The sequence below is a fragment of the Topomyia yanbarensis genome, chromosome 3 (assembly GCF_030247195.1).
Source record: "Topomyia yanbarensis strain Yona2022 chromosome 3, ASM3024719v1, whole genome shotgun sequence".
NCBI classification, from domain to species: Eukaryota; Metazoa; Arthropoda; class Insecta; order Diptera; family Culicidae; genus Topomyia; species Topomyia yanbarensis.
Window position 1 is genome coordinate 364,815,549 of NC_080672.1, and position 26,398 is coordinate 364,841,946.

General features: G+C 40.1%; 1 protein-coding gene across 1 annotated transcript in view; it reads left to right on the forward strand.

Moving 5' to 3' along the window:
* LOC131694082 (fringe glycosyltransferase) overlaps positions 1 to 26,398 on the forward strand; it is a 452,643-nt gene that overhangs the window by 391,037 nt on the left and 35,208 nt on the right. Inside the window, exon 5 of the mRNA XM_058982458.1 lies at positions 26,002 to 26,140. Coding sequence (XP_058838441.1) covers positions 26,002 to 26,140 — 139 coding nt within the window. The remainder of the gene's footprint in view (positions 1 to 26,001; positions 26,141 to 26,398) is intronic.

A 26,398-nucleotide genomic window follows, 5' to 3' on the forward strand; every position in this document is an offset into this window, starting at 1 on the left:
ATCGATGCTTCACACGCTTTCCAATCAGCGTTAAATATCTAGAAGTAGAAAAGCATCATTCCATGTTTTATCCGGGAGTCTCGTAGATTACCGACGTAAAAGTTGACAGACCCTGACAGAGTACCTACTTCAATTTCACGTTCTGCACAGCAATCAATTTCGCTACGGTAGCTTTACGGCCGTGCCGCCAGGAAATTTCCTTTTCCAGCAATGCTGGGACCAATTGAACCATGTACTAATTCAATTCGATTTACGTCGGGATCAATTCGTATAATTACCGACAATCGCACATGGGTAGCTTTTTCGAAGTCAAAGCAATCAAGGCTCGAATGTGTGATGGCGATCGGTTTGAAAAATCCGTTTATTCCGATGAACAAACGATGCGATGTTGTTCTGAGTTCCGACAACGTTTCTGGCGCGTTACGTTGGTGCAGTGAAGATGCTACCATGACCGATAGGACGCGTTGTACAAACGCCTACCTAGATGTACATCAATCCGCGTTAATGACACTTTCAGTCGTGCGTTTCGGTCGAGTGTGGAAAATAGCAATAAATAGGTAGGGGAACTTTGGGTAAGACGGACACATGGTTATTTTAGGCATATAACATATAAAGTTAAATTGAATTATATGAGTACTCTCTCTTCATGGATATCCTTGAATTATGAAGCACTCAGTAGGCCTTGAATATTGTTGAAAGCGATAAATTTAAGTAAACATTGACAATCAGTAGTGCATCTTCGTGCGGATGTAATTTTTACGTCTCTGATTTTAAGGTTTATCGAGGAAAAAAAATTTTGCGGATTTTTTCTTGTATTTCGATAATGTAACTCTTAAATGACATCTTCGTGGAAAATAACAGGTATGTTCTTATACGAGTAAATAAGTGCAAGCGTTTAAAAAATATGTGTACTGGTGGGGCAAGACGGCCAGTCTTGATTAATTCTATTGATTCATCCTTATATGAATGTCTCGTGTGTAGAAACGAAATTCTAGCAGTCAAACGTGGAGAACCATCCAGTTAGCTGAAGTCTCACATGTAGTAGACCGCAAGATGTACGTTAATGTGACCGAGGCTGAATACGGAATTCCTAGGACCTGGAAAAGGTAGAAGACTTTGTGCAGGTCCCATATTCTGGCTATGTGTAATCGAGGAACTGATGTTACCAATTGCGTAATTAATATGTAACTTTCCAGTTTTGCATAAATGATTTGTCTGATCATTGGAAGTGATTGTATAGCTCTCTTTATGACAACTGAAAAAACGATATTAGAAAATACATCATTTGCTTCAACTTTAAATTGAACCCCAAAACGTTATTTTTCACCTCGAATTGAGAATATATATTAAGATGAACCACAAACTATCCAAAACATCCGTTAGAAACAGTAAATTTTAATATTTTGTATTGTGATCATCCTTTCGGCGACATGTCCGTCTTACCCCCACCATATGTCCGTTTCACCCGCAGTCTGGAAAAAGTTCAGATATTTCTTTGTTTTCTATTTCTTTCAAAAAAGATACTTGTTGATTTTTGTAACATAATCCCTCTGGGCACTCGAAAGCCAGCATATGGAGCTACAACATAGAGTATTTCATGTTGACAAAAACATGCTTTTACTATGTTTTATTTGAGTATAACCTTAACATGTCCGTCTTACCCCCAGTTCCCCTAACTGAGATTAAAACGGACTCTACGTTGCTGTCCTGGGTTCGCCATGTATAGTCGGCATGAAAAATAATTTCAAAACTAAAAACTTTCTTTTACTAGTTAATATTTACCCCAGCTCGCCTCACACCGCACAGTGGCGGGTCTTCAAACAAAAGTCGGACAAAACCTCGAATGTTACCGAATTTGGCTGAAAATCTCAATTTAAGCTAATTTTGAGGTGCTGAGCTCATTTTTGATGTCAAAAGTCGTAAAATATTAAATGCATTTTTCCATGCAGTGTCATTGAACCTTTCTTATAACTATGATTCCGTTTTCATGATAGATTTTCCGTTACTGTTCACCAATGTCAGCAATACCATAAAAAATGAAGATCATTACTTTAAATCCATTGTATAACGCGTTGGTTTACTGTAGATTGTCTAAATATTTTAGACAAAACACCATGCGCCTCCATATCAGCAACAAAGCTTCAAAATCTCCTTAAACCTTTTTGCGCACCTAGGCGCAGAACGAGACCATGATATTCGAAAAGTAGAGGTTATTTCCCATAGAATGTATACTATGTGACCGTTCCGAAATGATTCCGAAATTTGTACAGAATATATTAGTGAAGAAAGTATTTTTGATCTGGCCACCTCAAAAATATTTAAACGAAAAAGTCATAGTTCCAATCAAATTTACCAAATGTATTTTATTCACTATCCAAGTTCTTTTGTTCCTCTACACAATGAAACAAGTTTTGCTAAAATCGGATCAAAATCAAAAGAGCAACATGTATTTGAAGTGAACAGATCAATGGTGGTTTCTGAAATGAAAATTATTAAAAAGTCCGGACTTTGCTACCTTTATACTCATGTTAAAAATCGTGTTCTTATCCAATGATCATAAAATTTTGAATATACGTCATTCAATACATGAGAAATTGAGAAAAAATGAAAAAAAATATATCAATATTTCAAATATAAATTTTTGAGGTTTTGGCCAGCCTCCAGCCACTGTGCACCGTGTAATCGTCACCGTCGTGTCACTATTCATCCTTTCACAAACTGCACTCATTTTGTTCCGTTCCACACACTCATTAGCATCACAACTTGCAGCAGCCGTGTCGGTTGATTATTATGTGCAACGAACGTGGCGACATACACTTTTCCGCGATTGGGTATTTATTTAACCGGCACGGAGCGTAGTTCATGCCGATGTCAGGTGAGAGTGCCGCGTGTTCCTATCTGCACTTTATAAATAAAGGAAACACCGGATCATGCATTTCACCTGCACGGTAGACGAATTTCGCGCCAAATCGTATTCGGAGTTGGCAGCACCCTCTCAGATTTTAATGAAACTTTCCGCACATGAAGACGTTATCACAAAAAACCACTTTGCATACTTTGTTTTTCCAAAAATGATCTAGACTGTCTTTTGAAAAGGGCCAACCTTTTTTACCATTTTTTTTTTCAAATGGCTGAATCTACTACAATCTATTGTTTTTGGCCTATAAAAAAACATTCGAATAAGGTCCAGGGTTCGAGTACAAATCGTAATTCTGGCATCCTAATGGCATGCTGTATAAACAACGAATTTCACTATTGTTTCGTCCGTTTCGCGCTTCAAATTCACCGAATGAAACTCGAGACGAAGCTAAAATACACCGCAAATTGAGCTTCATTGAAACAAATTGTTCCAGCCTCGGATGAACTGCAGACGGATTTGCTGATTTATATCATTCTAAATTGCGTTTAATTAAAATTGATTCAAGCAAGCAAAGGGACGCCAGAATCGGCACAGTCATTCAGGGTGGGTTGAATGGCAATACAACAAACGGTCAAACTAACGTTGCTGATCGCAGTAGCCATTGACTTCTTTGACATCTAGGACACTAACACAGCTTTAATGTGTATAGACAGCATACATATAACGCGATGTTTACAATTCGCCATCTGATTTAACCTCAATTGGCAAAAATTTCACCCGATTTAACCTCAATCTCGCACTAACACAACTGCACATGGATTAGTCAACTGTCGTCGGAATTCTCTTTTAGCTTCTACGCCAAAATATGGAAACCTGTGTGAGCCCTCCAACTTCAGATTGTGCGGTCAATAAATCAAACAACCGCGCACTTTTCACAAACATATCATTTCTCACCTTCCGCCTACTGCTGCCTGAACGTCGCAATTGAACACAATCCCGAGTCATAGGAGAAATTTGATACATTTTGAAAGAAAACCGATTCCCGTTCGGATAATTAGGCATCAGTGAGCATCATTTCAAACGGAAAGCTAATCGTGCCTATGTCATCTGAACGACTGCTCACAATTAATCACACACACACACCCGTCCGACCGAGTAAGTCAAACAATTATCTACGATCGGGAGGGACACATTCCTATTTAGCTCCCCGCAAGTGTGAGAGGTAACTTACTCGTGCTTGGAAAGAGAACGCCAGAAAACACGTCCGCTTATCTTGAGCCTAATGGACAATAAGTGCGTTTCCGTCAGTCACATTTCACAAAATTCGACATACCGCGGGGAAAGGTAAGAAAGAACATTGTTTGCATTATCGAAGTAAAAATAAAACCTTCCGGTAAGAGTGAAAGGCAGATTAGGGGGCCCATTTTGAGAGCCATACACAAAAAAGCTGATGGTTTTATTCGTGGCCAGCGAACGAACGAACGAACGAACGTGTGATAATAATGTTGTTAGACATTATTGTGACACCGCTTCCGAGCATTCCTCTGCTTTCTTGGCTTTATACCTTCGTTACATTCAGATATTTAAGCTTCTTTGGGTATTATTTGTTTAAGAAAGGAACTCTCGCGCACATAACCTCAACCTCACTCGATCGAAATTTTCGGGATCATGTTCGTGAGTAACGCTTTTGTTCGAGCTTACGCATTTTGCTTCGGCGAGCAGAACAGCGAACAAAGAAGGCGGCCGTTTTTGACGTTTCCGATTCCTGTCAGATTGTGCCTCCGCGTGGTATGAATGGATTACGAAAAAGAGGTGTTTTCGCGCGTTCTCATCTGACGCACGGTAAGCTGATTAAAACGGTTTTTTTTCTCCAGTGCGTGTCCGTTTTAACGATTGCTTTAGTTTAAGTTACAGATAACATTACCAGTCGTAAGAAAACTACTCCAGTTCGGGTGATTGACAGGACCACTCGGATTGATTGAGGTAATCGACTTGATTAAATATTGCTACGCGTGACTGGGGCAAAAAAGCCTTCGCAATTATTATGAACCTAAATTAAATATTCAAATCCATCCCGTCGCAGGCATTCTTCGGATTGTTTTGATTTCCAAACTCGATAGAGCGTTAAAACCAACCGTGTTTTAACGTCGCTCGTCGTCGTCATCTCCGTCACCCGATTCGCTCTGGCACTTCATTAAAGCGATCTGTCATGTTTGTCTTATAAATGATCGAGCATTAGATTCTGAAGCTCGGGTCATTTTTCTGCTCGTCGCATCGCAGAACCAATCTCTGCATTTGCGCCGATCAAGCTAAGTCAACCAATCAAAACGAGGCGAGGCGAGGTGCGGCGGGAGATTCTATCGCGGGGAACAAGTTCAGAACCATCGACTTCCACCAACCTACCCACGGGCATCGAATTTTTCTGACAAATCGAGTTAATGCGATGGCGAAGGAAAAAAATACGCAGACTAAAAATGATATAAATTAATACTTGTGATAAATTTGACACTTGCTGGAGGAATTTTTAGCCGCGATATCTTCATCAGCTTCGACAGACGCCCACATGTTTGCTGTGTTGTTGTGCTTTTCACCGAAGATTAGCATGCGACGGAATCAATTCAAAATAGCGAAAGAATTGAAAATATACCCTGTTAGCTCCATCCGCCCAGTTTAGAACAAACATCTAGCAATATATAGGCCCTGTTGGTCAGGTATCGGACGGTCATGAATTGACAGTTCATGGATTTATTCACCGCTTCACTACTTGTTGAGCGAAAATCGGAAATTATTTGTTACTATTTTTTGGTACCCATTTAATTTACTGGCACACTAAAGTCTTTTTGATTCCTAGCTCGATTCCTTTGCATCCTCCTAAGTTTTTCCTTGGTTCAAGACCAATAGTCGCTCGAACACTTCATATAAAAATCAATTCAAATTACATTTTTGTAGCCTTGCGGAATTGAAAAGGTTAAATCTTGAAAGTGGCGGTTTCGCAATCTTGTCTGTGATACTACTCACAGACATGAGTGTCAAATCAATCATGTCTGTGATACTGTTTTGTTTATTCAAACTGAACTGTAACAACTTCGTTTTGCAAAAATAAACCTAACAAATGAATTCGTTAGGAATTGGATAGTATCAAACTGCAGCCGACAAGAAAACGCAAATCCTATCTGATTAAGTGTTTGGTTTGTTTTTAGCAATGTTTTTTATCATCCAAGTAGAGGTAATTTGGTGAGTTATCTAAAACAACGTAGCAGGCTATGAATTTTAGCACCATGATTTGTTTAGCAATATTAAAAAAGTGGCAGCACTGCCAAATCGCTCGGACGTGTCTTTGTGTTCAGCCAATATTTTTCAAAGTTTCCCAGTGGTATACACTTATTGAATACTTTACGCTGACGTAACAAATGAATTCGATGTTCATTTTTGACAGTTCGCTTGTACTGTTTACATGGACTTAGAAAAATTCTTTGCGATTTGCTTTGAGCGAATCTAGTCGTCCACAAAATTTTTCTAAGTCCATGTAAACAGTACAAGTGAACTGTTAAGAAAGGTGAGGTTAACTGTGTCAGTAAAGAACCTAATACAGTGTGTTTGACGGGAAATCGAAGTTAATCGTTCACTCGGTCGTTTTCCCTGTCGATGTGCGTGTTAATAGGTTAAAATTTCCTGAGAATAGTAAGAGACGACGCCGGTGGTTGAGCGGTAAGCGTGACGGCCACTCATTCCAGTTGGCCTGGGTTAAATTTTTCTGATATGAAAAAATCTGTGGTCACGTCTTCCTTCGGAAGGGAAGTAAAGCCGTTGGTCCCCGGTCTATGAGTTTGGTGGATCGATATCTAGTCCAGATAGTGAAGTCTCCTCTGTGGCGTCGGTAAAGAAGAAGTAGATCCAACTTCTATACTCTTACTAACAAAATTATTCTCCTCCTGTGATACTTGTGGAGTGCGCAGTAGTATATACGGCCTCTAGCAAAAGCAAGTATCGGACCAACCATTCCTTCCCTTTCCTTCCGTGATCTACGTTCGGGCTTGGCCGGCACCGGTATTGATCAATAAACATTTTAGGATTACCAGGAGTTGCATATTGAAAGATGTTTCACTACTCCCAAGTATAATTATCTACTTATTCTCTGTGCAGCTCAAGCTCAAATTTCCTAAGAATAGTAAGACTTTCTGTAGTGATTTTATCGTCACATTCTAATAACTTTGCTGGACATGCTTGTGAATCTAACCGTCAAAAATACACCTGTTCGTTCCACCTAACGCCATCTGAATATGACTAGTTGATGTAACGAACTCACTGATTGATGATGGAGAATTCTTGCACCCTTATTAACACTCGGAATACCAAGGGGGTAAAAAAAATGGGAACGCTTATTTTGACCGGTCATATCTCAGCTGTTACATAATCGATTTTAAATCTGTCTTCACCAATATAAAGGTATGTCTTTTGTGAACACGTCGAATTAAAAAAATAGAAGAATAGAGTTGTCTCCCGTAAGTTATAGTAAAAAGAGTATAACAAAGTCAGTGAGAAAAAAATGGGAACGCTTCTTTGACTTGCCATATCTTAGCTGTTTGCTCACCAATTTTAATTCTTTCTTCACCATTGGATAGATAAATCTTTTATAAAAACAGTGAATAAAGAATGATGGAAAACAAATTTGTGTATCTGAAGTAATTGTAAAAACAGTAATTGAGAGTCAGTACAGACGAAATGAGTTTTTCTGTTCAAACAATCGTATCACGACCGTTTGTCAACCAATTTCAATTTTCCTTACACCAATGCAACCCTTAGAGCTTCTAGACTTGTAATATATGCAATAAATAGTAGATTTTCAAAAATTACCGTTGCACGGACGTGGAGAAACACATTATTGTATGTAAGTTACTAAATAATAGAGTGTGTTAGGACGATTCAGTAAATACGAAGAAGTTCAGAATTTTAAAATATTCGTCATATAACTTTAAATTTGAAGCGATGACCTATACATTTTAATACACCAGTCGATTGTAATTGATGGCGGCTACAATTTTTGAAAGAATACATTTTTATATTTTCTCAAAAAATAGACAAAATACGTAGAAGTACGGAAATTTGATGTAGTTGGCAAATAAGGTCAAATTCAAAGTGATGGCCTACACTTTTATATATATATACTAATCGATTGTAATTGATTTCGGCTACAATTGTTGCAAGATAAACTTTTCATATTTTCCCAAAAAAAACGACAACAATACGTAGAAGTACAGAAATTTAGTCTGATTGTAAATATTAAAATTAAACAATCGTGGATAGTGGACCGAAAACTCTGTTGGATACAGGATGTCATGAAGACATCCGAAGCAGTTTCAAGACTTCCTGACGTGAATGTAGCCAACAAACTCGATGTTATTCGCAGTACAATTCGAAATACAAGCATTCGGTACGGTCTCTTCAAGTATTTTTCAAGTTAGTAAACATCCTAAACTAAACCCTACGGCCAAAATGTGGGGCCGAAAGCTGCACAGAAAAAAATATTTTGTGATTTTACATTTATTTTCATGCACATATTTTGAGCATGAATATAAATGTAAAATTAAGTTCGTGCTTTTTTCAGCGATATTTATCGAAATTTTACACGTTGATTGGAAATTACAGTTTCATTAAACGGCAAACCAATGCTCTTGAATGTATTTTTAATCCCATTTTGCTGTAAAATAAATAACATGTAATATTTCAGGAACGAAAGTGTAAAATCACATGCTTTCTGATGCTCTCATTGAGTGCATCGTATTCTACTTTATTTTCAATCAAATTTTTGATTAAAGCTTTGTATATTTACATTCGTATTGATTTACATGTCGTTTAATTTTCATTATTTTTTGGTGTGTGTATGACCAAACTCAATAGCCGTATCCGTATGGACAATGAAACGTATGTCAAATACAGAAGTTTTATATTACCAGGGGTCCCGCCCCAAGAAACAGTAATTCATTTTTGCGGGCGAGTTTGTCGGTAAGCATGTCATTGCATTGCATTGGAAGGGATTGTTTTCTTCCCGCGGGGTGCGTGTAAGTGTCTCCGCTTGCGGGCCCGCCCAGCCCTTTTTGATTTTCCTAACCCTAAATTTGCATGTTGGTTGTGATGGCATTGCATGTCACCACAACCCGCGCTCGTTAGGTCCCGTCAGGGAACTGTCAAGCTTTGACTAGATTTGGCTAGTTGCCAATCCAGTAAGATTGCGCAACAGTGGTATCTCAATAAAGATGTGACGTCATTGAGAAAAGAGATGAATCCCATAAACTGTCCGAAATTCCGAAAGTCGAAGTGTATCTTCAAAGCTTAACTAAATTGAAGAGAGGAGAAATGGCTAGGGATGCTATTTTAATGATCAACTACTGGGAAATAGTAGCCGATGAGCTTGACCAAGGGATTATGCAGAAGTTGATGGCACGTATTAAGCCAAAAGTTCGAGTTTTCGTACGAGAAGAATAAAAATCGCAAAGCCCGTAAGAGGGTGAGTTCATATTTATTGTTATACTTTCAAACTTGCGTATTTTTCGTACTTAACCGAAATTAATCAAATTTTGCCTAGTTTCTCTATAGAGTGTTTTGTTTACATCCGCTCAATTTTGCAGCAAAGGCGTTGTTTATGTTTAAAGGTTCGCCGACAGTGCAGCCAAATCTACCTATTAAACATGTAAACAAAGATTCTTCTTTCGGAGAACATGCAAGAGTATTAGTGTTGATAGAAATGATATTATGGTAAAATATTTCAAACGACTAAACAAGACATGGAAGTGTATTATAAATAAAGTGCTGTGCCATGCATCAGTAAGTTTACACTTCACTCCTTATGAATTCATTGTGAAACTCGTTTGAAGTCACTCAAAGTTACAGCAAAAACTGTGGTTGCCAGAAACAAAGAAATAGTCATTATTTTATGCAGGATTGTGTATTCCTCTATGCCGGACTCTATAATACACATAATGTATTGTGCAGTTTTCAGTGAGATTTCGGTTGAGATAAAAGAAAATAAACCATTTGCGAAAGAATTTTGTTCACCTACATTCAAAATCCTGAATTGTCGCATTGCCCGTTTGGAAAACATGTATATACATCATTCGACTGTCTCAAAGATGCTTCAAATATTCCAGCAACGAATGACATTGAACGACAAGCCAGGAAATCTGGAACAACGTGGAAAAAGCCAAGAGTGCGCTGATTTCACATTTCAAGCGGAATCCAACCACTTCGACGCAAGACTTGAAGTTTCGCAATGTTTTCGGGTTGAAAATGTAGTACTTCTCAAATCAGAACGAAATACCTAACGAACAAAACGAAATAGCGACATTATTGTTGAGACTTACAGTAAAGCGGATGACAAGCAATTGCCAGGACAGGAATATTTCACGAGTAAGGACAAAGTTGCAGTGGCTGACAGTTTCAAACGGAAGAAGCTGTCGCAAATTCTTTAGAATTGGCCATATCCACATGGGGCAAACGTAGTTAACCATTAGTGAGCAAAGGCATCACAATCGTTAATATCTACAAAACTGAGTACCTCCAAAAGCGGCTTTTGCCGTTTTTGAGACAGCACAATCAAAAACCATTGCTTTTGTTAAATTTGGCATCATGTCACTACTTTAAACCCGTGCAGGAGTAGTATGTAGCTAATTCGGTGGATTTTGTGCCGGAAGACATAAACCCACTAAATCCAACATATACATACAGATTTAAATGGCAATATAAGACCTAACGAATATGATTTGTTTGTCTTCAATTGAATACTATTGACCTATTCTTGTATTTACAAGATTCGTAATTGGTCTAAAGGTTCTGTGGATGTTTTCCATCTTTTTAACATGAGCTGTTCTTTCTATACATTTCTACAACCATCGATTTTTTAACACAACGTTCGATAAACGAATCCTATCAAAAAACGATAATGTCAGTTGACTGGTTCGTTCTTGTGATTTTACGGCCTTTGATTTTTTGTGACGGTACGTTAAGCCTCTCGTCCACACCGACAAACGGCAAGAAACTGAGGTTGAGCCAGAGGCCATCATTGAATGCGTTATGCACGAAATTTATCCTGTATGCAAAACAAGCGCCATTTCAGTGAATCGCAACCTTTTAAAAAAGAATCGTGATTTATTTGGCAACACATCACGAAAATAAAATATCATTGTTTGGTCAAGTGTAATTTCTGTAGTTTTACTATGTGAAATTCAAAAATTTCAAGCCTTTGCTCCAGCCCATATTGTTGAACCTGAAGGCTGGAGTTAAACTAAAGGCCGACTACTGTTGTTCGCAACTGGTAGCGGAGGGGGTCCCGTATGCACGGAAGTTATACAATTTTTTTGAGCGACTTAGTGGAATGTCACAATAAATCCTCTTAAGGGGAGCTTCTCATTCAAATAACCAAAAAGTAAGCAATATTTGGAATTCTTTAGTGGGCCAATGAAAAAACATAGAAGGAAACGGTTTTAGTATTCAAAAAGCTTATATTTTCGTCTTCATTTACCTTTTTTTCAAGACAAAAAATAAAACTTTTAGACTTACTAAAATAGTGAATACAAAGCATTTGTAGATTTTATAGGTCATTCATCCAATGAAGAAGGTTTTCTTTCGAGAGGTCAAAAGATAGTCTTCAAATTGAAACGCATTTAAAGTTTTGAGAACACTTTCGATGAATCATTCGTAGTAGAATGTCAATATTCTGTAACAATTACGTGGAATTATGGATTTTGGACATCGTATTTGAATTACGTATTTGAAGTCGGTTTTTCGAAATTCAAAATGGCCGATTCAATATGGTGGATTCCCACTAATAAATAAGTGGTATGCCCGCCAAAATCGAGAAAAAAAGGTTTTGTAATTTATAAACTCGAATGTGAGTTAATATGTATCAAAACAAAAAAATATAGCGATTCAAATATGACGGACTAAAATGTGACTGTAACCATTTTGACCACAATTCTTCGTTTTTTAGCGTTTTCTGTGGTTGTTTGATAACTCCCGATTAGTCTGCGATGTCATCCGCTGCAGCAGTGGTGCCCTCTACAGATCAAGCCGTGAAATACGTCGTCGAGACCTGTACTTGTGTACAGTGCAGGGCGAAGCATTCTGTAAACGTCCATAATTCCATGACAAGGCTTTTACCTGCGCGTCTCGAGTCGAGAGCGTCCCATGGCGGCCTGGACTCCGCTTGGAATAATGGCCTGTAGAAACTTTTTTGATGCGCAGATCGAAAAACTCGTTTAACACAATATAGTTGACACATACCTTTCAAAAAGTGCAAAGAAAAAAATCAAATTTTTGAATGAGAACTGTATGAGTTGACACCGTCACTCGTAGTTTGGAAGACAAAAAGTTCACGACAAGGAAGACATAGAGGAACGTACCTAATCAATTGGGTTGAATGTCGTAAATTCGACCGTTACTGTTCATGTCATTTGGGTTCCAAAGTGTCCACCAATACTGCAGTATGGAGCGTACTCTAGAGCAGTAGTGTACTTGTTAAAGGTTTGAATACTGAAGGCAACAACCTTCCTTTATTAGGTCTTCTACTAGCTACCTACTAGTTAGCTGACTTAACGAGAGATACCTATGCATTGGTTGTGTTTCTACTATCAATATCTACAGACATGGTGTGCTAGCGATGGTTATTACATTGCACTGAAGTTTTCCCTTACTCTACTACCTGGCCAGACGGCTGCTCTGCAACGAAAAGAGAATCTACTCATGTTCTCTCTCTCTCTCTCTCTCTCTCTCTCTCTCTCTCTCTCTCTCTCGATTCTGCCTTACACTGTCGTATCATTGCATTTGAAATCTTCGTACAAAAGTATTGATCACAAGTATTATTACATTAAAATTGCAATGCTTTATCTCAACAGTACTAGACAGTAGGCTTTTGAAACAGGCTCTAAAGGAGTTGGCCACGTGAAAAAAGCAGCTCAGGCTTCGCTATGCTTTACCGACTACGTACAAAATGTGATTCATGGATGTTTCGTATATTACATCACTCGTTGATCCTGAAATAATCGTTTTAAAAGTTTGAAGTATGTACGCATGCACTTCAGTGGTAGTGTGTTATCAAGAGATGCAATTTCTGTTCTAGTTCTCAGATACTTATGGAAATTCTAGTGAATTAGGATTGAGGATAAGTTCTTCAAAAATACGTTATATTTTTCGGCTTTTCGGGGACCAGCACAACGTATATTATTTAAGGAAATTTCAGTTTTTCCACACATAATGCATTGAAGAGCTTAGTTATTTAATTCACAAAGTATTAGTAATAAATCGGTCTCGTTTAAATGCCATTTTCTTTCGCTTTACTATTGATTTGACTCGTTTGGGATTTCTCGCTGTCCCATACTGATTTGATCGTATCTCTTGGACCCGTCACTGTCCCATGTAATCAAAAAATGGAAACACATCATGCTCTCAATCTATATAATGTCCGAAGAAAGAGCTATAAGAGTTATAGGAAAGGTCTCGTGACATTGTTAGGTGGATCAAAAATATTTTGACGAAGGACTACGTCTTTGTTTTCGACATGGGGGTGCACATTGCAAATTCAACAAAATTGTTATGGAACAAAAAGTAGTCAGGTTTTAAGCGTTTATAATTCAGCCTTCTCACGATAAATTTTCAAAAATTTTGCGCATATAGCTCAGAATTGTTTCTAAGAGCAGATTCCAATAGATAAACCAAAAGATTTTCGATATGACGGCATTAAAAAATTAAATTATATATAACAAGTCAAAATACCACGCATTTGCACACAGAAGGCTGCGCTTCTCTAGCCTGGCACGACAGAAAAACTTCTATCAAAGAAAAATTTATGAATGAAGTCATCATCGACTATTTGAAGAACTGATTTGGTTAGACAAGTTGCCTGTTGAACGGCAGGCAGAGCAGAGCACTGCGCTGCGTGTTTCCACAGCCAGTGTAGCAGACTGATAAGCCCATTACACTGGCCGTGGGGGTACGCTACGCAGTGCAGTTCAACAGGCGACTGAGTTTGTCCGATCAAACACCATGCTTTCTCTAGTGTTCTGTTCGTTTCAAGCACACATTTCATATACAATCTCGAAAGCGTTAATTCGTATAAAACTCGTGCACAAATTCGCTTGTACAGTCGAGCTCCATGTGCGAACAAGGTTAACATAGCGTCGTGGTTTGTCTTCAATTGAATACTATTGACCTATTCTTGTATTTACAAGATTCGTAATTGGTCTAAAGGTTCTGTGGATATTTTCCATCTTTTTAACATGAGCTGTTCTTTCTATACATTTCTTTTTATCTGTCTACAGGATAAATTTCGTGCATATCGCATTCAATGATGGCCTCTGGCTCAATCTCAGTTTCTTGCCGTTTGTCGATGTGGACGAGAGGCTTAACGTCCACACCTAGAAAAAATAGTGTAAATTCACGTCCCCTGACCATGACATTTACGAGCATCAAAAATGACATAGTTTTACGTTTGATTTTAATTTTATATGTCGTTGAATTTTGCGACTCACGTAATTTTACTCCACATGTGGCGTTTGTTTAAAATGTTGAAGAGTGTAATTTTATGGCACTTTGCATGGAAAGTACGTCTTTCATGTAAAATCAAACAGAACACGGTTATGTTTTGTCATTTCGTCAAATACGGTTTGTTAGATTGTGGCAAGTTTGGAATTAGGTCAACGACAAAATTCAGATTTTTTTGGTGTGTACCGTCACAAAAAATCAACGGCTGTAAAATCACAAGAACGAACCAGTCAACTGACATTATCGTTTTTTTATTAATTCAAATGTAATAAGAAATAAAATATTTCACGTATTGCAGTCCTACGTCTACAGTTCGTACAACCTCATAGGGCTGTCCCTTGCAGTTTTTTGATAGATTGAAGAATTTTTCACGGCGGGCTTAGCGTAGTTGGTAAATTGATTGCCTAGTACGCAGCTCACCTGGGTTCAACCCCGCACATAAGGTTAAACATTTTTCCAAAAACAGGTTTTTCTAACCCGAATAAGAGGCGAGTGGCCCCAAGGTTCAAACCTCTATAATAGAAAAAAAGTTTTATTTTAGATAACATTTAAGTATTCACGATTGTCTGTGAATTGGAAAGGGCAAAAATGCGTCGTTCACAGTTTATCAAATACAACCGTTATGTCGTAAATACTAACACTTTCGTGTTATCACTTAGTTACGTTTGTTTGATATTTTGGAATTTTTTAGAATTCAATTGGTATTATTTAATGAAGTGACCCATAATTGGACCAAGTCAGAAAAATCACTAGAAAGCTTATTTGTAACAGCTGTATCTAGCATTTGTCCTCAAGTTTGTTGACATATTGCAATTTTGGAACACCATAGTGTACAAACGACGCGATGAAACAGCAGAGGGATATCGATTGGTAATAGCGACTAAAACGTTGCGACTGGCTGAATCTTTGAGCTATCCGTGTGAACTTAGCCTTATAAAACAATGCTACGTCCCGAAGCGGAAGCATTGCCACCCATTGTTCGGATTGCACATCTCTTTTAGTGGGTACCGTAAACCAGGGTGACATTGATCACTTTTCGAATTAATCATTGCATATTTTTAGACGCAACACATTTTTTTCAAGTTTAATATTTCTAAACCATGTACTGATATATGGAGAACAAGATTGGATGGTTTTACTTAAAATTGTCCGCTTACAGCTATTTTTCCAAAAATGATTTAAAAATGAAGTCCGTTTTCGTATTCCGGGGTGATTTTGATAACCTTCATGTTCACCCACATTAAGTTATTGATGTCAATGTTTTTCATTCAAATGTTTGTTTAAACTAATTCTGGAAAGATGCTCATTGTTAAATAGATGTTAATTGGTATTATACAGAGTATTTCAATGTACTGCAAAATTCGAGTAACCAAAATTTATAATCGTATAATTTGTGTTCAATAAAATAAATAAAAGATTCTGAAAACCTTTAAAACTGCTAAAATTGTTTTATTTCAGTGCTTTATCAATGTACAAAAAGTTTCATCCATTTTAATACGTTGGAATATTGAACAATAAAAAAATGTTGCGAATTTTAGCTTAAAATAATTTGAAATAATTGCCAACTAGTTTCACAAAAAAGTATTTAAAATAAACCAACTCTTAAAACTAAATTTTGCGCATCCTAATCTGAAGAAAAATAAAAACTCACTTGTAATTTATTACTCTTGCTCAAATCTGAGATTTATTTGTTTTATAAAAAATAGACACTATACGAAGCTTTGTAAAAATACGATAAAGTCAAATTTCGATTTTTAGGAGTTTTTGTACTCAAAAACCGAACAATATACTCAAAAAGTATAACAAATCAGTATTTTATAAGTTTAGAGTAAAAATCATTTCAAATTAAAATGATTCGGTAGACTATTCTGGTTTAATAAGCGATCTACAAAAAAAGTTTCGAGTGATCAAAGTCACCCCGGTTTACGGTATTCTGGAAACGTTCTGGGAATGCAGAACATTAATTAATAATCGTTTTTGTGTTCATACTGTCTATAACGACTATTACCTTCTTATCTTTATAATAACCCACAATTTGGCGAAGCAGCAGTGAATTTGGTGGGTTCTTTTCATTAGCTACAAATTTAGCCTTATACCAATCCAACACGTTTCGGACTTTGCTTCAGGTTGCCAGGACAAGTCAAATCAGAGCTAAATCGCTGCGCTTCATTTATGGCTTTATCTGACAAATCGACTTGGTCGACAGGTAGACGGTAAATTTTTTTTTTTGTAAAAACATTTATTTGGAAACTTTATTTACATGAGTGTTACATAATTACGGTGAGATGCAATGTAAAGCAAACTCGAGGGCTCCTACTGTCATATCACTATCATCTAAAATAAAATTTATGTAAGAACTAAATAATTTTAGAATCTTCGTCCTTTTGTTAGCGCAAATACCCTTGAGCTCTGGGATCGCTAATTGATTGAAATTTATCCTCGATCCTAAAATGGTTTCCAATTTTAGTTGAAGAGTGTTCCACAGGTGTTGAGGGCACTGGTGAAATTTATGCTCTAAGGTTTCCACAACGTTCCTACAAACTCCACAATTTGGATTTGGAAGTCGTCCTATGTTGTGTAAAAGTTTCGCATGGGGTATTTTGTTGTTGACGAACAGGAATAATGAAGATCTTTCTGTGGGATGCAATTGTTTAGAGTCTATGTTTTTCCATACTCTTGGACACGCGATCGTTGGGTTTTCTTCCATAACCTTCGGTGTTTTTAGAGCATCTAGTAAATGTATCTCAATGCTGATAGAAGAGCAGCTCAACGTTAGCTGCTGGGGTAGATTCCGGATGATGTTCCATGCTGCTCGTAGACACGGGTATGTTGATGGTATTGTTGCTCCATTCACTGCCTGACTGTACAGGGAAGCAGCAAAGGGTGTTTCTTGAGCGCTAAGCAGGAACCGATTGGCTAACAAAGCCTTGCACTTGTACATCGGAAGGTGTAAGTTCAGTCCTCCCTTCAAAACCGATTGAGTCAACTGCTCCATGGCTACTCTTGGTCGCCGATCCCACACAAAGTAGCCAATTTGTTTGGTGATCCTAGCCACGTCTTGATTTCGGATGCTTAATACTGATGATACGTACCACAGCTTTGAAGTTATGTTCACATTTAAAACTGTAATCTTTTGATGGAGAGATAAATTCCGCGATTTATACATCCACATTAACCTTGCGGTCTTTCTGATTGTCTGGTCCCAGTTGAATTGGATCATCGTTTTGGGATTGTCAATGAAGTAGATTCCCAAGATCTTCACACGCGTTTGTACCGACGGCCAAATAATTTGGTTATTGCTCGTGCCAATTTGCGTTGCAACTGTTTTATCCAGGTTTAGTACTGCTCCAGAGAAGCGTCCAAATTCAAAAAATATTTGCTTGAGTAGCGGTATTTTGGTGCTGTCTGTGACGATCACCGAGATGACATCAGCGTATGCAACTGAAAGGTCCAATTGAACGTTGCAGAGAGTGTTAATCCTCACCAATAAAGGGTGTAAATATAGTATAAAAAGATGGGTGCTCATGGGATCTCCTTGCCTTACCGATCGGTGTATTGTGAGTTCCGGAGATAAGTGCCCGTTGACTAAGATGCGAGAGCGTGAGTGGCTCATGATCGTACGAAGGAGAGTGATTAACTCGGAATTAAATCCCATGTCTGCCATTACACGAAACAAAAATGAGTGTTCGACTCGATCATACGCATGATCAAGGTCGAAAGAAACAAGTATCCCTTGTCGCTTCACGTGTTTGATGTGTGTTATTCGGTCCTTTATGGACAGTAGTGCTTCGAAAATGTTTCTTCTCGCGTTTGAGCATTTTTGGGAGGACGTCAAGATGTTATGACAGGTCATGACTTTCTCAATTCGAACTTTGAGGACGCGGCTCAAGATTTTATAGTCGAAATTTAGCTCATTAAAGGTCGATACGATTTGATTGTGTTGTTGCCACCCTTTTTGTGACATAGCACCACTACTCCTTCAGCGAGTTTCGGTGGCACGTTTCCGCGAAGCGCTTCGTTTATTATCAGATTCAGTTGTCGATGAATGATGTGAAAGGTCTTGATGTAAAATTCCTTGGGAATTCCATCAATCCCTGGTGATTTACGAGACGCGCTAGTTTTAATAATGTTATACAGCTCTTCGGTTGTTATTTCATCCATCGCGTGTAGATTTGGGTCCGAGTCAGGTGGAATTATTCGATTGCATGTGGCACCAGCATGAACTTCTATATCACTAGCAGAGTATAGGGTCTGGAAAAATTGATGTACGTGTGATTCTATAGCTCCCGCTTCTGTGATCTGTATTTGGTGTTCATTGGTGATTTTGTCGATGAAAGAATTTTTTTTGCGCTTCATTCTCGCTCCGAGCTGGTACGACGAGATGTTTTCCCCGGTGATCATGGGCTCATTGGGCCGTATAAAGTTTTTTGAGAAATTGTGTTGCAATATCAGCATTTTTCCCTTAATATGATTCACTTCAGCTATAGCATTGTTGTTTTGATACAAGTGGTCGTATGCGTCTCTAAACCGCGCGTAAAGAAATTGATTTTCGGCATGAAATACGCGGAAAGCTTCGTTTGTCTTACGTTTAAAATATGTTTTGATCCGCGGTTTTGCATACTCTAGCCACCAAGTGATCCAATTGTTGTAGTTCCTTCGTTGTCTGGTCCACCAATTCCATTTTTGCTCAAACTCTACAATGTTCTCTTCAGTCAATACATGTCCTCGCATGGCCCAATACCCTCTACCAGAAGCTTTCCCCAGATCAGGTAAGCAAAGTCTTATTTGGTAGACTTTATGGTCTGAAAAAGAGTTCACATGAAACGATGTGGTGCGGATTTGGGAGTGTAAGTTCGACGAGACATAAATTCTATCTAAACGTGACATTGAATTTGAGCGGATAAAACTGAACTCTGTGCGATTCCCGTTTTTGATCTCCCAAGTGTCCTTCAAGTTCATATTTTGCACCAACGTTCTCAAAGCAATGCTTTGATTATTGGTTCCAGTCGCATCTTTTGCAGATATGACGCAATTGAAATCACCTCCAACAAGAACATGTTCCGCTGCATTTTTTAGGTAGAATGGCAAAGATTCGTTAAACATGCTTTCGCGAGACTGGTAGCTTTGAACACCAGAGGGTGCGTAAATGTTGCATATCGTTACACAGCTGTTTACTTTCAATGTAATAATTCTGCTATCGAGACTGCGTTGTACGTTGCTCACGGGTATGTGTTGTTTAACAGCTATTGCTGTTCCTCGTTTCGTCTCATTTACATTCGTGTACGTATTGAATCCAGCTAAAAATATATGGTTGCTCTCGACCTCTTGTAGTAACACTATATCGAGATCAAGCAGCCGAAATAACGTACGTAGAGCGTTAAGTTTGTTTTCGTTTGAGATTGCATTGGTGTTGATGCTGGCTTTTTTCGGCCTTCCTCTTTTTCGTTTCACGTTCTGACTATCTTCATTATCAGTTTTGTCTGTCATGTGTGTGTCAGAGGTATCCGTGTCGTTATCAATACTTTTATCTACGTCGCTTCCGGAGAAGTCCATCGTTTCTTCCCGAAGTGCTCGAGAGAGAGGTCGGGGCACTTTGAAATCCAATCGTTCGGTGAGATCCAGCATCGCGTGACTCAGAGATTCTTCGGGGATGCTCAGGTGGTTCCGTTTAGGAGGGATATTCGCCGAACTCGTGCTGTCAGTGCTGTTCGTTGTTTCCATCGGAATGTGTTGGCCTTTTCCCATAGTCGTGTCTATGTCTTCGTTTGACTTTCGCGTGAGGTCGATCGATCTTGGGAGTTCATCCGTGGACACTACCATAGAGGAGGTATTTTGGCTGGTAGCAATATCAGCCACACTGTTAGCAGGAGTGGTGGCAGCGAGTGTAGGCATGATAGTTGTACTAGTGGTACTTGTTGGAGTCAGCGATGTGTTTCCAATGTCTTCATCCAGCGTAGGGTTCACAACAACAGAACTATCGGTACGTTGTGGGAAGTTCATCCTAATGAGATTTTGTATGGCACTAGGTACGTTTGAGCCTGAGAAAGTTGGCATCAACGCAGTCGCAGCCTCCTCTCCACGCTGTCGTTCCTTTTGTCCCTGCAAGGTTGATGTAGATCCACTCGTCACTTCTGCGTAGCTTTGTGCTTGCTTCAGTCGATTGTTCAGGCCTTGCTTTTGTGTCATGAGTCTTTTGTTCTCTGCACATGGCATACCGGGGTGTAAAGCGTTGGTACAGTGCTTGCAAGTTGCTGGTTGCCCGAAGTATGAAACATAAGTCTTTTCTCCTTGGATCATGACGTATGACTTGATGTGTTTGCGAAGCAACATTTTTATAACCCTGACACCGGTCGGGATTCCTTTGTAAATGAAGTTTTCACCCCACATAAGCTCTTTCACCGATATTACTTCACCGTATTGCTTCAAAAATTCACTGATTTGCTCACTGTTCACATTTTCTGATAGATCGTGGATTTTTATCTCCACTCCTCCATCATCCATGCTTAATTTTATTTTAAACTTCTGTTTGTTCATTTCCAGCTCATGTTTTCCATTATGCCGAATCACTGTCTTTTGTGCGATCCTTAATTCGCTGCATTTCACTTGTGCGCAATTGAGGGCGTGATTCACTTGCAAACGTTTCACGGTTTCGAGGCTCAGTCCCAAAGTATGGTGTACGAAAGCGTGAGCTTCTTCATATGTCATTCGTTTGGGAAGATTAGAAAAATCGACCCGGAATGTGTTTTCACGGGATTTGATTGAAGACATAGTGGTTGTGCATTCAGAATGCCATGTTTCAAAAGTCGTCAGGTTTAACCTGACGCGGTAGAGAAAAAAAACGAAAATCACTCGTGAGTTTCCACTGGCGTATCAAACACGTCTATTCGGCGCAGCGGTTAAACGCAAACTGTAAATTTAAAAAAACAACGCTGTGCTTTCAAGCCAAGTTCTGTGCTTGCGGGACATCATCCGAACTAGACGATTGCTCTTGCTTGTGAACGCATGTATTGTCAAGTTTTGGATTAACCGACTAACTGATGGCCAAGATGATTTGCCAGATATTGATGAGACGAACTTGACTTTCTAAAGAACGCAGTCTAAAATGAGGTGATATTGTAGAGTTATAAAGAAGCTGTGAAAATGAAAATTGCGTACAAAGAAGCGCAGAAATAGTGAAGAAATAAAAAGAGTTACAGAGAAATGAAAAAATGACGTAAGTAAAACTGTTGAAGAAACTAAAGTAAAACCACCGGAGGCATAAAGAGCAATGCAGAGGAATAAAGAAAAAGAACCAAAATAGTAAAAATAGTTACTAATAAGTGTGTAATTGAAATCGAGACTGTATGCAAAAGGATGTATGAAATGACGGAAGCAAAAGAAAGAGCGGAGGAAACAGTGAAGTAGAGTAAATGGAAAGTAAAACTTTTTAACTGAAATATTTTTAACCGTAAGGTGCATTCGATATACAGTGTCGATAAAAAGCAAATTAAAGTCGTTCGAGTCAAAAGACAACCTTTGATTTTTTTGGAATAATTTTATTATCAAATTTTTTGAGATTATTTCCTGAAAGTGGCTTCGAAGATATACCTTTAATTTGCCATCCGTTTCTGAACCATGGAATACATAAAATCGCTTTTCCCGGGAAACCTCCGGCAATGTGACCCTTGCTCTTGTGGCATTTGACCTCAGCACCATCGTCTGCAGGCTGCAATCATCAACGGCTCGCTCGCATAAAACAACCTTACAGCCAGTCAACTTTCTTCCCTCTCCGTTCACAGCGACGCCGGGACTAATGGATTAAATTGATCTTAATTAGTGAATACCGCAAATTCCCGCAACAACCAAAATAATCGTTGTCGGTCGGGAACGCAGGATTTCTGTGTTTTTTTTTCGCTTGATCAAGTGTTGTATCGCCGGGGCGCGCGTAGTGAAGCTGCTCAACACTCCGGTACGCGTTAAAATATGCAAGAAACTACACGATCTGTCGGTTTTTTGGCGACGAAGGGAAGGGTGGCGGAAGGTAGTGATCGTATGTTGCAACTTCGAAGCCGCCCGGGATCAAGATCGGAATCTGGCGATCTTCGAAACCGAGAGAGCGAGAGAACTGCAAACAACCGAACCGAACTTACATTGCGCGCGCAAAAGGATCAGTTACCGAGCAACGAACACGTCCATGCTTCTTCCAATTAAAAGCGCAAAATTCGCGGGCGCGTGTTTTTACATCGCTGTGCACCCGCTGTCCGATAAATTCATTTTAATTAATGCAAATTTTTTGCCGCCCTTGCTTGCACTGCGTGTCCGTGGTTTTCCGTGTCCCCCCACCCCAAAAACCAGCATGTTCTGATTAAGAAAACATTTTCTTTCTGTATCACTTGGCTCACCCCTTAATTGACTGGATCGGGAGGTTGGACGGTTTTTTTTCGGCAAGTTTAGATTACTTTCGACGATTGCCACCCAGTAGAACGAATGTCACTCAGTCGCGACCACGGGAATCTACATAACCTCAAAAAGCGTGAGGTGATGGGATTTGTCGATTTTCCACGCACATACGATTCAGTTCTCGCTTCCTCCCGGGCGGGTTCGATCTAGGCACAAAAAATTCATGACCATTTCCAATCTGATCCAATGTAATGGTAATTAATTTGGAAGATTTTATACACGTGATAGCTTTTTTTCTGCTTCGATTCGGATCTACCGAAGACCCCACCCCTCGCAGAGATGGTCGATTATTAGATTAATCTGCTGCTAGGAACGGTGCTACGGGATGACGGGAAAGAAGCGCACAGTAATTCGTCCCGCCACTTGGAAGCGGGTACTTTTTTATGGTTCCGCCACCGGATCACAGCTTTCTGCATGATCATCGCTGTTAATCAATCAATCGATCGGCTGATGATGGGAACCTTGCTGCTGACTGCGTGCGGCTGCCGATCGAAGATGGCGTCGCCAGCTGTCAAATGGATTCGGGAATTGTTTTTCGGTTTTAGTTAAAATGTTTTGATTTCTGCGCGAACGCGCCTCAAAATTCTACATGTCGGGAGCGAACGGAATAAATCTGTCCCGTCTGGTGGACGAAGCCGTGTCACCAGGTTGCGCGATAAATAATGATAATCTGCATAAGCTGCTGCACGTGATAGTGCACAATTTGCAGCCACCGAAGCAAATCCAGATGGACTACAAGTGCGGTGCGGCGGGGACTAGTTCCGGTAAAAACAAATCCGCCAGTGGAAAAAGTTCCGAGAATGTTGTCCAAATCCACACCAAGGTAAGAGAGCTGGCGGATCTTTCGGAAAAACAAACCAAAATGCTGACGGAGTTGGACACGAAACTCAAAAGTCTCGAAAGTGAATTGAATAGAGTCTCGGTTGACGCATCGCGTCCAGGAGTCTGCAGTAAATGCGGGAAGTCGGTTTCTAAATCAGGTAAACTGAGCAAAACTCCATCGAAGCGTTCACTAACATCCAAGTCCCCAAAGGATTATAAATCCCATTCCTGTCTACCGAGTAATGCATCAAGCGAATGGACCACAAGAGATCATCCAGGAAAATCTAGCAAACCGCCCGGAAGAATCAAATCGACCGCCAATATAACACTGAAATCGACCACGAACGTAACGGCGAAGAAACCATCCAACGGCGTCCAGATCCCGGAGCTAACGAAATGGATTGACACCAAGCTGCGAAGTGCACCGCAACCGGAAGATCTTCGCCAGCGGATCGAAACCATGGTCCACGATAAGCTCGGTAAAACGGTCGTTCCCGATCTGAAGCGGATGGTCGAAGCCATGATCAAGGAAACCATTAAGGACACTAAGATAGCGGCCGGTTCCGATGCCATTCCGCTGTGCATGTCCTGCCAGAAGGCGGCCAATGATCCCGCTTCCCAGGTGGACAGTCAGGATTGTCTGTGTGTGATCAAGCGAAAATTGAAAAATGCCTCAAAGATGACCAATAAAAAATAAGTAAGAAAAAAATTAATCGTGGTAGGCGATCAAACTTTGACTGACACAGCTTCGAATTTGTGCGTTCCAAATCACAGACCTGCCTAAAATGTCCGATTTAGACCTTCACGCCATGGTGAACCGTGCCATTGGAGTCCCGGACGGGGTGATCAATTGTTGTAAGCTGCATCAACTGCTGCATCTGCTGGTGCGATCAATGGATGAAATACAGCAGGAAATGGTCGACGAGAGTGACGCGCTGGCGGACGGTAGTGCCACGGAGCTGGATGCTGGCAGTATCCGGGAGCAGTGCAATATCGTTATAGAAACGGTGCGGGGGTATACCGAACAATTGCAGGGATTCGAGAACGATCTCAAATCGTTGGAGGAACGGCTGAGGAAATGTTGCGAGAAATCGAAGGATATCGGAATTTCGGGCGAGGACGAGCGTCGGAGCGGATCAGCGACGGAAGAAAGACTGGAAGGGCAATTGATTGGAGAAGCGGGGGAGCAAGCGATGAACGAAGCTACCGATGAGCAGCAGAAAGATCAGGAGCCAAGATTCCTGGATATGTTGACTTGTATTCAGGATCTGATGAAGGCAGGTCAAGAACAAATGGAGAACAAGCTCAAAACGCTGGAAGATCGATTGGCTGACGTGTTGAAGATGCTGGAGGGGGCAGGTCTTGTCCCAACTGAAACTTCAGGCGATGATCCGAAAGCGATCCCGTTACAATACACTCACGAAATGGTTCGAAACTGTACCGATGAACTCGAATCGCTGAAAGCCCAAATAAATGCACTGATCGAACAGCGAGCCCAAACGGACGAAATAATCAAACGGATGGCAGAAGAAGAAGATAATCTACACAAAGAAATGACCAAGCTGTCCGAAGAAAAGAATGAAATGAGTGCCCTAGTTGAAAAACTTGCCCAGCGAGCGGGACTTACCGCGGGAGGCCAACAACCGGCCGAAGCATCTGGAACTACTCATCGCTACCTGGGGGATCTGAATTGCATCGTATGCGAAACGGATGTGATACAACGTGACCGGGACAATCTTCCGATAGCGCAACCGGGAAAAGGTAGACCGAGAAGAGCCATTCGAAAAGCTCCAAGAGATCCATCGATTCAGTTGCACACCCGCGCGAAACGTTCTGCCGGTGGATCGCACACAATCGTCAAACCGGTCGAGCGTGTGCTGCGTTCTACCAGCACCGACCTCTGCCGTTGTTCGACTTCATCTAGTAGTCCACGGGAGGAAAATAATTGACAGACAGATCACCTTGCAATCTATTCCAAATCGGATGTAACTAGCCCATGAGCTCCAAGAAAATGAACATCGTGCTTTGTCCGGACTGGGTCCCACCAAGAATTACCAGAGTCGGCCAGAAGATGAAGAAGGTGGAAGTCCAACGTGGAAGAAAATGTGGTCGATTGTGCGGCGGACAGCACACCGTCACCAAACCGGAGGAGAAAGTATTCCGCAACCAAAAACTGCTGGAAACAATTTGTGTCATTCCGAAACAGCTAATGAGGCGTAAATAAATTCATTGTTTTCAAATTAACACTGAGATTGTGTGTTTTATTACTACTATTAGAATAAACGTCGTTTGAATCATTTAAACAATCTACTAATTCACCTCTCCTAATTCTTACCCCTTTTTTGCAGATGGTGGTGCCATTTCGATGACGACAACTACGTGAACGTGCCCCGGCTGGTGCGGCTACTGGACGAGTACAGCCCCACCCAAGACTGGTACCTGGGGAAGCCCAGCATCTCCTCGCCGTTGGAGATTTTTCTAGATAATGTAAGTTGATATTTTCTTTACATTCTCAGTTCAGCTCCTCCGTCTGTCTTGCGCAACTTGATAATCTTAAAAACCGAGAGACATTCGTCAAAATAAATGGTTGTGTGCGTTCTGACTGAAGCTCGCCATCATTCACGCGTCCGTTGTCCGGTGCTGTCAAATTCAGACCACATTATCATCGGTAACTGCTTGTGCGGGGCGAGATGATGATCTTGTTTGGCCGCAGCTTCATCACGTAGTACCGCCTAGACAAGGCAG